This window comes from Triturus cristatus, chromosome 6 (genome assembly GCF_964204655.1).
Source record: "Triturus cristatus chromosome 6, aTriCri1.1, whole genome shotgun sequence".
NCBI lineage: Eukaryota > Metazoa > Chordata > Amphibia > Caudata > Salamandridae > Triturus > Triturus cristatus.
This window is the reverse complement of record NC_140589.1, coordinates 450,178,807-450,193,828: the sequence shown is the minus strand read 5'-3', so window position 1 is coordinate 450,193,828 and position 15,022 is coordinate 450,178,807. Positions and strand designations below refer to the sequence as shown.

At 42.9% G+C, this 15,022-nt stretch overlaps 1 protein-coding gene across 15 annotated transcripts in view; it reads left to right on the top strand.

Annotated features, from left to right (window-relative positions):
• DST (dystonin) overlaps positions 1-15,022 on the top strand; it is a 1,436,897-nt gene that overhangs the window by 696,345 nt on the left and 725,530 nt on the right. For all 15 annotated transcript variants that reach the window (XM_085610880.1, XM_085610881.1, XM_085610884.1 and 12 more), the window contains 3 exons: positions 1,676-1,859; positions 2,481-2,638; positions 14,778-14,956. In XM_085610880.1, coding sequence (XP_085467006.1) covers positions 1,676-1,859; positions 2,481-2,638; positions 14,778-14,956 — 521 coding nt within the window. The remainder of the gene's footprint in view (positions 1-1,675; positions 1,860-2,480; positions 2,639-14,777; positions 14,957-15,022) is intronic.

Below are 15,022 nucleotides of genomic sequence, written 5' to 3'. Positions count from 1 at the left end.
GGCCCATCTCATGTATGCACTTATTTCATCCACTCCCATTCTGATTACTTATTGTGCCCTGCACAACACTGCAGCCTGAATTTTGCAAATACATCAGTGCATTTGTTTCAACTTTTATCCAATGGCAAATGACCTGTACATTTAAAATGACCACTGATGGGAGATAATGAAGTTAAAAGATGTGTAAGTTATTAAACTTTCTAAAATGCTTTGATAAGGAGCTTGACTGAGTAAATTATTCTTAGTAAACGTCTCTCAAGAACGATTCTCCTACTATGTAGCGTGATGTGTAGATGGAGCTTAAGAAACAAATTCATCAAAAATGCAAATGGATGAATGTTTACAATTAACTGTTTCCTCAGAGCTTTGTTTCACAACACATTTCCAGGCTATAGTACCCTCTACCGTATTTATTAGGGATATTGCAGTTCAACCCACAGTTCTGTGATATTTCAGAGGAATGACATTAAATGCATCACAATTCACACAGGTCACAGAACCACAAAGTGGCTTATCATTTGCTTTTCATTGTATGTATGTTAGACAGTACTGTTTTACTTAAATTAAATGGCAGCCTAAAGATCACAGTTCCTCCGTTGCTTAGTGTAGGATATTTCTAATGCAAGAAGCAGGTGTGTGCAAACCATGCCGAATCCTTACTTTCGACATAGTAACAGTCCAACATGTAACCTTACCTTTGTGGCAAATACATATTTCCTCTATTTGATATATGCTGCTTTGAAAGCCTGTTCTAAAGTTTATTGTAACAAGTTGTTTTTGCTTTCATGCCATGATCGGCAGCAATAAATAGATAACAAGATACCATTTTGGTAAAGTTTTTGCAGGGAACCACTGTTAATTACGCTATGGTGGGTTTGCTGCAAGCATTGTGCCGCTGTAACACACTTGTAATAAGTTATTGCAATATAGTAATAATTCAGTGTTGCCAATATAAGTAAATGGTAGTTTCACAGCTAAATTGTAGTTTGGAAATCATATAATGTTTTTATTTGGGTATTGCAAGCCTCTTATTTAATATCTGCTAGTTTACAAAACATTTAATCCTGGAGATCCTATTTCTAATTACTGACATAATGACCTTTAAGGAAGAAGACTTGAGTTTTAGCTCTCCTTTCAAAGTATTGCTTAACACCCACATCCTGTTAATGAACCCAGCTTTACCTGAAGACTAACAGTTACCTGAAGACTAACAGTCTATCAGTCTGACTCTGAAGCACAATAAACCCAGATTCTGGTTGCCATCCCCTAGAGGAGGACATGTGCATGACATGCTGCTCCTTGAGGGCTAGAGCATCATTTGGACATTACTCAGCATGATTTCTGCTATATGATAAAAGTGGCCAATTGTACATTGGCTGGAAGGAAAGCCTACAAATAGGTTCACACATTCTGCAGCAGCTTTCAAATGATCATCAACTTTGGCAAGAAGTGTTTACGTTTCCACTTACCCAGTTCATTCACATGTCAGATTTGTAGACCGCCTGACACTGGTGTAGATCCTTTGAGAATAATCTAACGTGTGAAGATTTGCTCAAAATATATCAGATTGTATGCACCATTTGTTATAGTCCTTCATCTTTGCTTTCAACCCTTTGTGTATCTGAACACAGTGTTGTAGTGCTGTTTTTAACAATCTAATGACATTCCTTTGTAGATAAAGACAACACTGCCAGGTGAACACCAGCAAGTTCTAAGCAGCCTGCGGTCTCGTTTTGAAGATTTTGCAGGGGATAGCCAGGAGTCTAAGATTTTTACTGTGTCAGATATAGGACAGCTGGAAAGAGAGGTGAATACCTGCCGGCAGTATTATGAGGAGCTTCTCAAATCTGCAGAAAGAGGTATGAATTCCAAACAACATCTGAAGAATACCAGAACCGGATCTAATGAAAAGCAAACTTTGTATTTTACCATCAAAGTCACAGGTCCAAATGCAGAAGCACCATTTTGAAACTAAAGTGCCGATCTACTAGGTCTCATTTCAACCCTACTTCATCAGTGTATTACTCTGTAAGGATCTCTCACTAGACTGTAATACAAAGTTCTGTTGTGCCATCTATTGAGTCTGTAATGAAACCCACCTGTGCTTTGTGAGAAGGCTGGTGGTTCAGCTGAATGTAGATGAGTGGACAGAAAGAAAGCAATTTAAGGCTTATAATTTTATTCTGATTTGTTTTCCCCTTATTTTTCACCAATGTAAACAGATTGTGTGACACTGAACCTCCAGATTTGTGGTTCTGCGAGTACATACTGAAAGAAAGACTGAAATAATACTTGTAGTATTTCTAAACTTAAATTAGTAATCCAATTTCAACACCTAAACATAACTATAGTATATCAATCATTTAAGTCTGTTTAACTTCCCTCTAAATGCCTTTCGAAAGCAGGGCCAGTAGTTTGTGGTATGTAATAATTAGCAAACCAGTGTACAATATCAAGAATTCCTTTGTTTGCTTTAACAGAGGAGCAGGAAGAGTCCATTTACAACCTGTATATCTCTGAGGTCAGAAACATCAGGCTGCGCCTGGAAACCTGCGAGGAGCGTTTGATCAGGCAGATCAGAACTCCACTTGAAAGAGATGATGTGCATGAAAGTGTCTTCAAAATCTCAGAGCAAGAGGTGGGTTACATAGAAGTAAATAAAATACCACAAAAATAAATCTGTTATTCACTCTTAATAGAAATGATGATGCTTTAATGACATTCTGATTGTGGAAAAGAAGTTTAAGCTTGTAGATCAGGAACTCTGTTTTATTTCCATTATGAATAAGCTGCTGTTTCATGTCTTAGTCTCCTATTACTTTACAAGGGTAGAGTGGTTTAGGTAACTTGAGATGTCCTGATGGGTACTGTGCTACATACAGATAATAACAATGCCATTGCTCTCATTGTATGTCTCTTTCTCTTCTGAGGTGATTTCCCATTTTCTTCAGCAAAAGTCCACACCGCCTGAGATGCTGTGTATCTCAGGAAATCAAAATAGCCACAGTTGTCTTAAAAAGCTTTCCTTGAAACTTTCTGATATCTCTGTAGATGTTTACTAATGAAAAATATTTATTTCCCATGTTCATTTGTACAAGGAAGCTTTCATAGTTATGACACTGGCCAAAATGTATGTGTAGCATTTAAACACAAACAATTGAAGCAACCACTGTCAAAGTACTACAGCACACATCTAATCTAGAGCCAGAAATTTGTAGCAAAGGTTGACATGCAATGAGGGTGATGCTTGAATGTCCCATGTGCCTGACTCAGCCTTTAGTATGTGACCCACATGCCTCTTGATCTCTGTCATTGAGATATAAATGCACAAAGTTTTTCTTTTCAAAACCCATTGGTCATAATATTATTGTGAAAAAAGCAACACCTCCAGTCATAGTCAGGAGGGTGTAGAAAAATGTTGAAGACTTTAAATGGCTCTGTATTGGACATGGCTAAGTTGCGTAGCTTGGGGCGTGGATACAAATGACCAGCAGCACTCCCTACTGTTCTATAATGTTCACTACAATTGAGCGGATCGAACTTGCTCACAAAGGAGCACTGTTTAGGTATCTGCCTTTGGTGGAGGGCGTCAGTGGTCATAAAGGCACACTAAAGCGTCTCTTATGCTCAGCTCTGAAAACAAACTTGTGACTTATATTGGATGATTCTCTAAGCTAATGTTTTAATGGTAGCATAGGGCAGCGATTTACAAGGAATCCTGCCTGCTATAAAGGCAACCTACTTAAAATTGTTGCATCCATTAGCTGGCATACCGTAGGGGGATATAGGTCGAGGTAGGAGATCTAAATGTTGATTTCTTTTTCAGTCAGATAGGATAGGAACTCGACAGAAAATGGTTTAAAGTTGTTTTAAATTTTCTTACAAAGCACTTTGCATTTTAAATTTGGATTTTAATAATACACATTGTTACCTAAAACACATTTTTAATATTAGAACCTTATCCCTAACAGAAATCCATTTCTCAAAAATGGACAGACATATCTGCCATCTCAGTCAAGCAATGAATACTAAAAGAATAATGCTCATATTGTGTAAATCTTTCTAAAGAGTACTAAAACCAATTAATTAATCAAGTCATATAAGAAATACATAATGAGTAACATATAATATGATCCTATATTGCCGTATGTGGGTGCAGGTGATATTTATAACCACTTAGTTTTGGCATTGTGATTTGTACATGTAACCGGGCCCTCTCGATTGCAATGGAGACCCATATTTCACAGTTACTATTTATGTATTCTCTTGCCACCCGCCATACACACATATACTATATATAATTTCCACTCTTTGTCTCACACCAGAAAAGCAACCGGATGTGGGTATTGATGATGAATAAAGTGCACCGCATTTTGGCTCAGCACACCGAGCCTTATTCACTGAACAGGCGCTTCTCTGGTGTAAGACGCAGAGTGAAAAGTATTAGAGCAGGTTTCCCACGTAACTGGACCAACCCACAGGCCAGAAATGTTTTGTGCATATAAAACACACAAAAAAAATATATATATATACACATAACATATATATATATATATATATACATGGCGAGGGTGCAAGATATAGACTTGAGGGCACGAGTTCTAGTTATTTCAAATAACTATAACTGCTGAATTTCAGTGGTTTTTAAAGTTTAAAAAGCTACATTCTCACTGAAATTTCACCTAACTATTTTTTTTTAAACACAATTTTATTGATTTTATCATATTCAAATGGTATCACAATGTTACCGCTGTTTGATGGGAAATACATATAAAAAATATTCATTTCTTACAATACCACATTTTGAGCATTGTCCATGTGTAAATCACATTTCACGAGAGATGACCATTAAATTTACAAACAACTTCATTCCACACTTAACATTACAAACTAACATTTCTTATTCTAAAGATTCCTCCCCCCACCCACTGTTCTGGCCTCCCACCCATGTATGTTCACAGTAAAAGAGGTATGTGATCTCGCGAATAACTATATAATGGGAGAATAATGTACCGTTAAGGGGTCCTAAGCAATGCGGTATTGCAAAATATATGGCATTAACGGGGTCAGTCATGGTGTCAGGGCGTAAATGGGGAGGATGGTATTGCGCCTTGGGAGATTGGCGGTTCCGTTGGGTCTATAGCTTTTAGTGCTTCTAGCATCGGATCCCATTCCAGAGATATGGGTATTTTACGTAAACCTCTGGATTCTTCTTTACGTATGCTGGCACTTTCTACACTACCCCAGCGAATCGTTTCAGTGTGCCAAGTAAGTGGTGTGGGGGAAAGGGCTGATTTCCATCTCAGAGTTATTTCACGCTTCGCTATGAGGATGGCCAGATCTGCAAAAACGGTGGAGCCCCAATAGGCAGCTCTCTGGTGTTGTCCATACCTCAGTGCCCGTTAGGTCTTGTACTAAAGAACCAATTTTATGCTAGTATTCACATAAACGTGGGCAATCCCATAACATATGAAGAATATCAGCGTCGGGTTCGTGAAACCGGGGGCAAGGGAGTTTTGCCTCCGTGTGTATACTATGAATACGGTGTGATGTAAGGTACCCCCTTTGTAGAATCATGCACTGTATGTACTTAAATTTAGCATTTCTAGATACCTTTTTAGGAAATTCCAATATAGTTTCCCATTCTTTATCCGTGAAATTCCTACCCAAGTCCCCTCCCCACTTTCTACGCAGAGGGGTGAGTGATATTCTGGCATGTGATCGAATATCTTTGTACAACCAGCGGGTGAGGTGTCGCCCTTCCCCCATTAAATGAATTGCTTGTATTAGTTCATGAGTAGAAGGCTCCGTTCCATCAGGGGACCATTGGCGTTTAATATAATATATGATGGCGGCATGCAGAATAAACAACGTCTGGGGGACCCCATGTGTGCGGGTGAAATTGTCATGATCTGCCAGTGTCTTATCTAGGAATAGTGCCCCGATTGTCGTCACTCCCTCTTGCGTCCATTGTATAACTTTACGGGCAGTGATTAGCCCGGTGGCCATAGGTATCCCAAGTAATGGGATATTAGGAGAATATGGAGGGACTCGTTTAGTATATAGTAGCATCCGCTTCCAGAACAAGAAAGCCGTTTTAAGCACAGGGGGAGCAGCAGGAGGTAGCCTAGCATTGGGTAAAAGCAATGTGTGAAGTGTACCTCTATCAAGGAGTTGTGGTGTGAAGCCAATCTCATGGATGTTACGCCCCACCAACCAATCAGAAAGCCATTGAAGCTGACTGGCCATACAATGTGCGCCAAAGTCAGGGGCACCCAATCCACCTTCCTCAGGTTAATTGTAATTTAGCTAGGCTCATCCTTGTGCGTCCGCTACCCCAGATAAGTTCTATTAGAAGGGTGTCAAGTGGACGAAATATGTGTTCAGGAATCGGCAATGGTAAATTAGTGAAAAAATATAAAAGCCTCGGGAGCATCACCATCTTAGAAATGGCCACTCTGCCCATCTACGATAAAGGCAGTGATGTCCAAATGCGACTTGCTCCCGTAAGGATCTAATCGTCTTCACCACATTGCCATCCAGCAAATCTTGTGGAGATCTGTATATTTGTATGCCCAAATATTTAAAAGTTTGCTGCGCAGTTGTTATAATAAGATCGCCAAAATTAATGGGATATGGATTTTCCCTGGATTGCATAAAAAATGCATGTGATTTGGGAGCATTCATTGCCAAGCCTAAAACCCGCTCAAATTGTTGAAATATATGTGGAATAGGTGCTATATTTGTGGTTAGGTCGTCAGCATATGCTGATACTACATGTGTTGATTGTCCTATTTGGATCCCTAGGGTTGCGGCCTCCTTACGGAGTTTAATGAGTAAAGGTTCTAGTGATAAAACAAATACCAGTGGCGACACGGGACAACCCTGTTGTGTACCCCTTGCCACTGGATAAGGATGAGATATGTGGGATCCCGTCCTAACACGCGCTGTAGGGGCGGTATATAGTAATTTAACCCACTTTAGGTAGTCTTTCGGGATGCCATATCGTTTCATAGTAGCGAAGATATATTTCCAATTAAGCGTATCAAATGCTTGCTGGAGGTCAAGAGAAATGCATCCAGCATTACAGAAAAGTTCAGGTGCAGCTTCCAATATGTAATGTAGTCTCCTAATATTTAGGGAAGTATTCTGACCAATTTTCACCTAACTATCACGTGACTTTTAACCTTTGTTTTTTTTCAGTGAACTTTAAAGGTTTTTTTTAAATCTAAAGTAAGATATAATTACAAATACTAAGTTTAATGTCACTTTGATCTTTATATTTCCATTGGGGGGAAAAACACACATATATATATATATATTCACTGAAAAAACCATAGGTTTCAGACATGTTATAGTTAGCGGAAATTTTACTGATAAAAAACCAATGAAATTCCCCCGTTATAGTTAGTGCAGGCAACTATAACTCACGCGACCGCAATCCTCTGCTGATGCTAATACTGTATTTAGACACTTATTTGCCCATGTCTTCTTCCATAAATTTTTAGCTATACATATATTAGAAATATTTTTTTTTCATAAAGACACATATGTCATCAGCAGAAGATTGCGGTCGCGTGAGTTATAGTTGCCTGCACTAACTATAACGGGGGAATTTCATTGGTTTTTTATCAGTAAAATTTCCGCTAACTATAACATGTCTGAAACCTATGGTTTTTTCAGTGAATTTGCAAGGTTTTTTAAATGCTAATTCCTAACTATAACGTGTGTGAAACCTATGGTTTTTTCAGTGAATTTGTACGTTTTTTTAAATGCTAAGTTACTTTACGCCATTCGTGGCGTGCACGCCCACTTAACGCAGTTCGTTCCGTGCGCGCACGGTGCGCTTCGCGCACCGTGCGCGCACGGTGAGCACGCGGTGCGCTTTGCGCACCGCGCGCCCACTTTACGCAGTTAGTGCCGTACACGCAAGGTGGGCACGCAGTGCGCTACGCGCACCGCGTGCCCACGTTACGCACCGTGCGCACATGGAGGACATATTATGCGCTTCCTTGTGATAGGTAATCTGTTAAATTTAATTTGTAAGTGATGACAATAATATGCCATGCACAGAGAGTTTTTTTTTTTTATTAAAATTTTTAGCGTAAGCGCACCGTACGCGTACGGTAAGCGTAATCGGCGAAATTTTCAAAAAATAAAAATTTACCGTTTTTGGCCTTTGAGGACTCAACTAACATGGCTATGTGCATGGGCGCTGTCTAAACAGCCCCTTTATATGTTTTGTGCCTTTATTTACAGCCCCCCCCTCAGAGTGCGAGAGAGAAAATGGCGGCCGCCGCTTCCTGGTTTCGACCGACTCGAATGTTTACTTAGATGTAACAGCCAATCAGAATCGCGCTCGCGCACGCCACCGTACGCGTACGGTAAGCTTACGGTAAGCGTACCGTAAGCTGGCTCAGATATATATATTGATTTAAAGGCTATTTTCTCAGAATCTACTGAACAGATTTACACCAAACCTACAAAAGGCACTTCCTTGACCTAAGGACTACCTCTCTGCCAAATTTCTAGTAATTCTGTTCAGCCGTTCGGGCTGTAGCCCTGTCTAAAGGTCCTATGGAAAAATGCATGGGAAAAACGCGTTTTGGGACCCCCCTTTTATCTCAGCCCCCGCTTGACGAATCCCCCCGAGACTTTCAGGGTAGGAGCGGAGCGTAGCGCCCCACCTATTTTGAGAAATTCGCGAGGATTCGTCGACCGGTGCCAAAGTTATTCAAAATAGAATGTTGCGGATTTCCTATGGAAAAGGGGTCCTAACTATAACTACCTACTGGCGACCGCCAGTAGGTAATATATATATATATATATATATATATATATATATATATATATATATATATAATATATATATATATATATATAAGTCCAATGCTCACCCCAGATAAGAATGAGACCGACACACCATGGGAAGGACAACTGGATTTATTTCAGCAATTGTTGCAGCGCGTGGTATGCACGATTCAGGAAACGCTGTGGCAAACGCGTGTCAGCTGCTTAGGCTTTCATCAGTGCCTGGTTTCCATGAAGGTTCTTTCGCCTGGGCCTGGTTTAAATCTTGCGCTAGTGTTGTAGCCACTCCCATTAGTGTGATGTTTTTCGGCTCTTCCTTTGCTTAACTGCGTTGTTCACCGCGCTGGCCTAAGATCCTCTGCATGCTGGGAAACGAAGTCCGATGCGGTTACCCATTCAGTGAGGGGTTCGACCAAACACCCAGTGGCGTCCCAATTCCTATTGGCATCCTGACTTCACTTACCACCAGCAACGAATCCTAGGAAATCAGGTATTGCAGCTGAAACCAGTGGATTCCCCTGTAGAAAATTCTACAGCCTCTCTCCCCACACAGTAGGTAATACACTGTGGTAATATAACCGCATAGGGGGGTGACGCGTTGTGTTTAGGTACACAGTCCAAAGTTGCTGGCTTCACGCGTCACACCAGACCGAGAGGGGGTGTCGGAGACCAGTGCCTGCCTTCTGGTCAAAACATAAAGTCCAATGCTCACCCCTGATAAGAATGAGACCGACACACCATGGGAAGGACAACTGGATTTATTTTAGCAATTGTTGCAGCGCGTGGTATGCACGATTCAGGAAACGCTGTGGCAACGCGTTTTTAGCTGCTTAGGCTTTCATCAGTGCCTGGTTTCCAAGAAGGTTCTTTCGCCTGGGGCTGGTTTAAATCCTGCGATACTGTTGTAGCCACTCCCATTTTTGCGATGTTTTCCGGCTCCTCCTTTGCTTTACTGCGTTGTTCACCGCGCTGGCCTAAGATCCGCTGCATGCTGGGAAACGAAGTCCGATGCGGTTACCCATACAGTGAGGGGTTCGACCAAACACCTAGTGGCGTCCCAATTCCTATTGGCATCCTGACTTCACTCACCACCAGCGACAAAGTCTAAGAAATCAGGTATTGCAGCTGAAACCAGTGGATTCCCCTGTAGAAAATTCTACAGCCTCTCTCCCCGCGCAGTAGGTAAGACACTGTGGTAATATAACCGCATGGGGGGGTGACGCGTTGTATTTAGGTACATAGTCCAAAGTTGCCGGCTTCACGCGTCACATCAGATCGAGAGGGGGTGTCGGAGACCAGTGCCTGCCTTCTGGTCAAAACATAAAGTCCAATGCTCACCCCGGATAAGAATGAGACCGTCACATCATGGGAAGGACAACTGGATTTATTTCAGCAATTGTTGCAGCACGTGGTATTCAGGAAACGCTGTGGCAGACGCATTTCAGCTGCTTAGGCTTTCATCAGTGCCTGGTTTCCAAGAAGGGTCTTTCGCCTGGGGCTGGTTTAAATCTTGCGATAGTGTTGTAGCCACTCCCATTATTGCAATGTTTTTCGGCTCTTCCTTTGCTTTACTGCGTTGTTCACCGCGCTGGCCTAAGATCCGCTGCATGCTGGGAAACGAAGTCCGATGCGGTTACCCATACAGTGAGGGGTTCGACCAAACACCTAGTGGCGTCCCAATTCCTATTGGCATCCTGACTTCACTCACCACCAGCGACAAAGTCTAGGAAATCAGGTATTGCAGCTGAAACCAGTGGATTCCCCTGTAGAAAATTCTACAGCCTCTCTCCCCGCGCAGTAGGTAAGACACTGTGGTAATATAACCGCATGGGGGTGACACGTTGTATTTAGGTACATAGTCCAAAGTTGCCGGCTTCACACGTCACATCAGATCGAGAGGGGGTGTCGGAGACCAGTGCCTGCCTTCTGGTCAAAACATAAAGTCCAATGCTCACCCCGGATAAGAATGAGACCGTCACACCATGTGAAGGACAACTGGATTTATTTCAGCAATTGTTGCAGCGCGTGGTATTCACGATTCAGGAAACGCTGTGGCAGACGCGTTTCAGCTGCTTAGGCTTTCATCAGTGCCTGGTTTCCAAGAAGGGTCTTTCGACTGGGGCTGGTTTAAATCTTGCGATAGTGTTGTAGCCACTCCCATTATTGTAATGTTTTTCGGCTCCTCCTTTGCTTTACTGCGTTGTTCACCGTGCTGGCCTAAGATCCGCTGCATGCTGGGAAACAAAGTCTGATGTGGTTACCCATACAGTGAGGAGTTCGACCAAATACCCAGTGTCGTCCCAATTCCTATTGGCATACTGACTTCCTCACCACCAGCGACGAATCCTAGGAAATCAGGTTTGCAGCTGAAACCAATGGATTCCCCTGTAGAAAATTCTACAGCCTCTCTCCCCGCGCAGTAGGTAAGACACTGTGGTAATATAACCGCATGGGGGGTGTGACGCGTTGTATTTAGGTACATAGTCCAAAGTTGCTGGCTTCACGTGTCACACCAGACCGAGAGGGGGTGTCGGAGACCAGTGCCTGCCTTCTAGTCAAAACATAAAGTCCAATGCTCACCCTGGATAAGAATGAGACCGACACACCATGGGAAGGACAACTGGATTCGTTTCAGCAATTGTTGCAGCGCGTGGTATGCACGATTCAGGAAACGCTGTGGCAAACGCGTTTCAGCTGCTTATATATACATTAAGAAAATATATATATATATACACTATATATATGTGTATATATATATATATATATATATATATATATCTATTACCTACTGGCGGTTGCCAGTAGGTAGTTATAGTTAGGACCTAGTTTCCATAGGAAAAGCATTTTTCGTTTTCCCAATAACTTTGGCGCCGGATGACGAATCTTCGTGAAATTTTCAAAACTCGTGGGGCGCTCTGGTCAGCTCCAATCCTGAAAGTTTCGGGGTGATTCGGTAAGCGGGGGGCCAAGAATAAGGGGGGGTCCCAAAACGTGTTTTCTTTATGTTATTTTCCATAGGAATCTTTAGACACGGCTACAGCCCGAACTGCTAAACGGAATTACACCAAATTTGGCAAAAAGCTAGCCCTTGTTTCAGAAAGAACTCTTTTTGTTAAACGGTGTAAATCCGTTCAGTACTTGCTGAGAAAATCAAAAATAAAAGTTTCGATATCGAGGCGCGGTGGATCCGCGGACCCTCCCGACCACGAGCTTTATTCTAATTGGCTGTCAACACTCCAAACCAGGAAGTGTTTGCAGCCGTCTTGTGCCTTGAGGCACAAGAAAACAGGGAAACAAAGGTGAAAAAAAGAAAAGTGGGCAGGGTAGAAACACCCTGACCCCCTAGGCCTGCTCAGTGGGTCCCATAAGGAACCCCAGGGCCCAAAAAAGCATTTAAAAAAAAAGAAATCGTCGAGATTCGCGCATTCTAGCGTGAATTCCGGAAGAAAATTTAAAAAAACGAAGCGCGGCCTCCTACGCTTTGTTATTATTTAGCCCCCGGGTGGTCCAAGACCCGGGGGCATGCGATAATGTAATTGCGGGGGCCCAAGGAGGCCCCCACAGCCCCGGGGACCACCACCCCCCGGGGCTTTCCATAAATATTTGCGGGGGTACATGGCCCCTACGCAGCCCTAGGGACTGCCAGCCCCCGGGGCACTAATATTCAAATTCAGGGGTCCGTAACGGACCCCTGAGCCCCAGAGACCACCACCTCCCCGGGGCTGTGCAATAGGTGGGAGGGGGGCCACGCGGCTCCCCTCCTGGAGCCCGTCATGGCCCTGGGGACCGCCACCCCCCAGGGCCGGCTCCTGCATTGTCCTGGTGTGTCCACCCCCGGGACACTGCTGTTTACAATGACAGGGCGGGAGCCGCTCGGTTCCCGCCCTGTCATTGCAAACTGCTTTGCTTCATTGAAGCGAGAGCAGGTTTCCCTGCGTCAATGAAGCAAAGCAGAATTGCTTTTCCACAAGGGGAGCATGTCAGCAGCTACCCATGTGGAAAAGCAATGCCGGCTCCCGCAACGGATAGGGCCTGCCCCAGGGATAGGGTCCCCGGGGCTAAAAGTTGTCCGGGAGGGGGGCCATGCGCCCCCCCCCCCCAAAAAAATAAAGACCGGCTCCGGGGAATGGGGTCCCCGGGACCAATAGAAGCCTCTGGAGGGGGGTCAGGCAGCCACCCTCCATAGAAAAAATATATATATTTGGCCATGCCCTGGGGGATAGGGTCCCCGGGGCCGGAATTGGCCATGGGAGGGGGGCCCACGCGGCCTCCTTCCCATTCATATATTTATTTTATTTTTTTAAATGGGGGTCAGGCCCTGAGGGATGAGGTCCCCAGGGCCCAAAAAAAGTAAAAAGAAGGGGGGCCACACAGCCCCCATTCCAAAAAGCTAAATAGAAAGACACACGCAATTGTGCCGGAGGCCCCACCCACCCCCAGCAACACTCTGCAAACGCGCCCTGTGGCACGTTTTAAGTTGAGGAATTAATTCCCCTTCAATACTGGGGGTCCCTGGGGCCCAACTAGCCCACCAGGTACCTCTAGTAAGCGCCACAGGACTGCATTGCAGAGAGGTGGTCCAGGCCACGCCCCTTTTTAAAGGTTAAAGTAATGTTATAGTTAGGTAAATATGTGAGAGACAACATTAATGTTTTGAAAATGTAATTTTCAGGATTTGCAAAAATGATTCACAAGTTAAAATGCCAAGGATATACAAAATTAAAAAGTATTTAAAGCCCACTTGGCATCTTTTTAAAACACTAATATCTCAAAATTTACTGAACGCGTATAGATCAAGTTTCCAAAAGCATGATTCGTTTTGTGCAAATCCATTCAGCTATTCGGGCTGTAAGCGTGAGCAAAATTTCCTATGATCACTAAAATGTGAAATCACTTATTTTTGACTCTTTTGGCCTTCTTCCCAATGTGTGATGTACACCAAAATTGGCATTCTGGACCTTGGTAGAATAAGCTAGTGTTTTGCCAAACTGACAATATCTTGTACTCTTGTCATGTACTGCTTAATAACCTACTTTTATCATCACTCATTATATTAAATGAGATCACAGATGAAATCATTGGTAACACCATCCATGGATGCAAATACTCTGCCTTTGGCTGTGCACAGCGGGGGTTAGCTGCAGGGTCTGTCCTTTGGCCATGTCATCCACCCGAACATCCATGGTTGGCCTGTATCGGTTAACCTTTGGCTGTCTGCATTAGTGGATGACCTTTGGCTGAGACCTGCATTGAAATGTTCGTGAGTGACCAATCCCATCCCCCCTTCAGTTCTGCACAGCAGGTGTTAACCTTCTCCCACCCTTTTCTGCGTGATCACCCCCAACTGCTTATTGCCTTTAGTCTTACATAGCAGGCATTTGCCACTTTTTCACATTATTCTCAGGGGTGCACAGTCATCATCACTCTCACAGATGATGTCATCAGTAATGCCATCAATGATATCATTTGAGTTATTATCAGTGATGTCGTTTACCATGCCATGAGCAATGACACGGGTAAGGCCATGAGAAGTGCATGAAGGGGTATGAGTAATGGTTAGTTTACCTAATCATAATCAGCAAATTTTAATAGTTTTATGTTTTGTTTTAAGAACAACTGCACTTTAACTGTGTTCTCTCAGTGAAAACACACACACACACATACACTCACAGACCCGCACGCACTTTCATTTTATGAGCTGGTTCCTGTAGCATTATATTTGCAAGTGAGCAATGGACACACACTGGCAGTATTTATGTAAAATAGACCTCACCTCTATTTTTGGAGTTCCAGAGCAGTTTCTTGTATTTATCCTTTAAGGTTATCATCAGTAGGAAATGTTATGAAGTTCATTTTGGAAAAATACTTTCCTCGATTTTTAAACATTCTAGAAGAATGAGGACAAAAAGATCTCAAGGAGTCAGCCAGAGTAATACAAAATAAATAACAACTGATTTATTTTTCAGAAACTAAAGAAAGAGTTAGATCGCCTTAAAGATGACCTAGGAGTGACTACTGATAAGTGTGAGGAGTTCTTCAATCAAGCTGCTGCTTCACTTTCCGTCCCCACACTGCGTTCAGAGCTAAGTGCAGTCATTCAGAATATGAATCATATCTACTCCTTGTCTTCCATCTATTTAGAAAAGTAAGTATCACTCTGCATCAGTGTGGTGTAAATATATTTATTGTTTTACCAAATATGTACTAATTT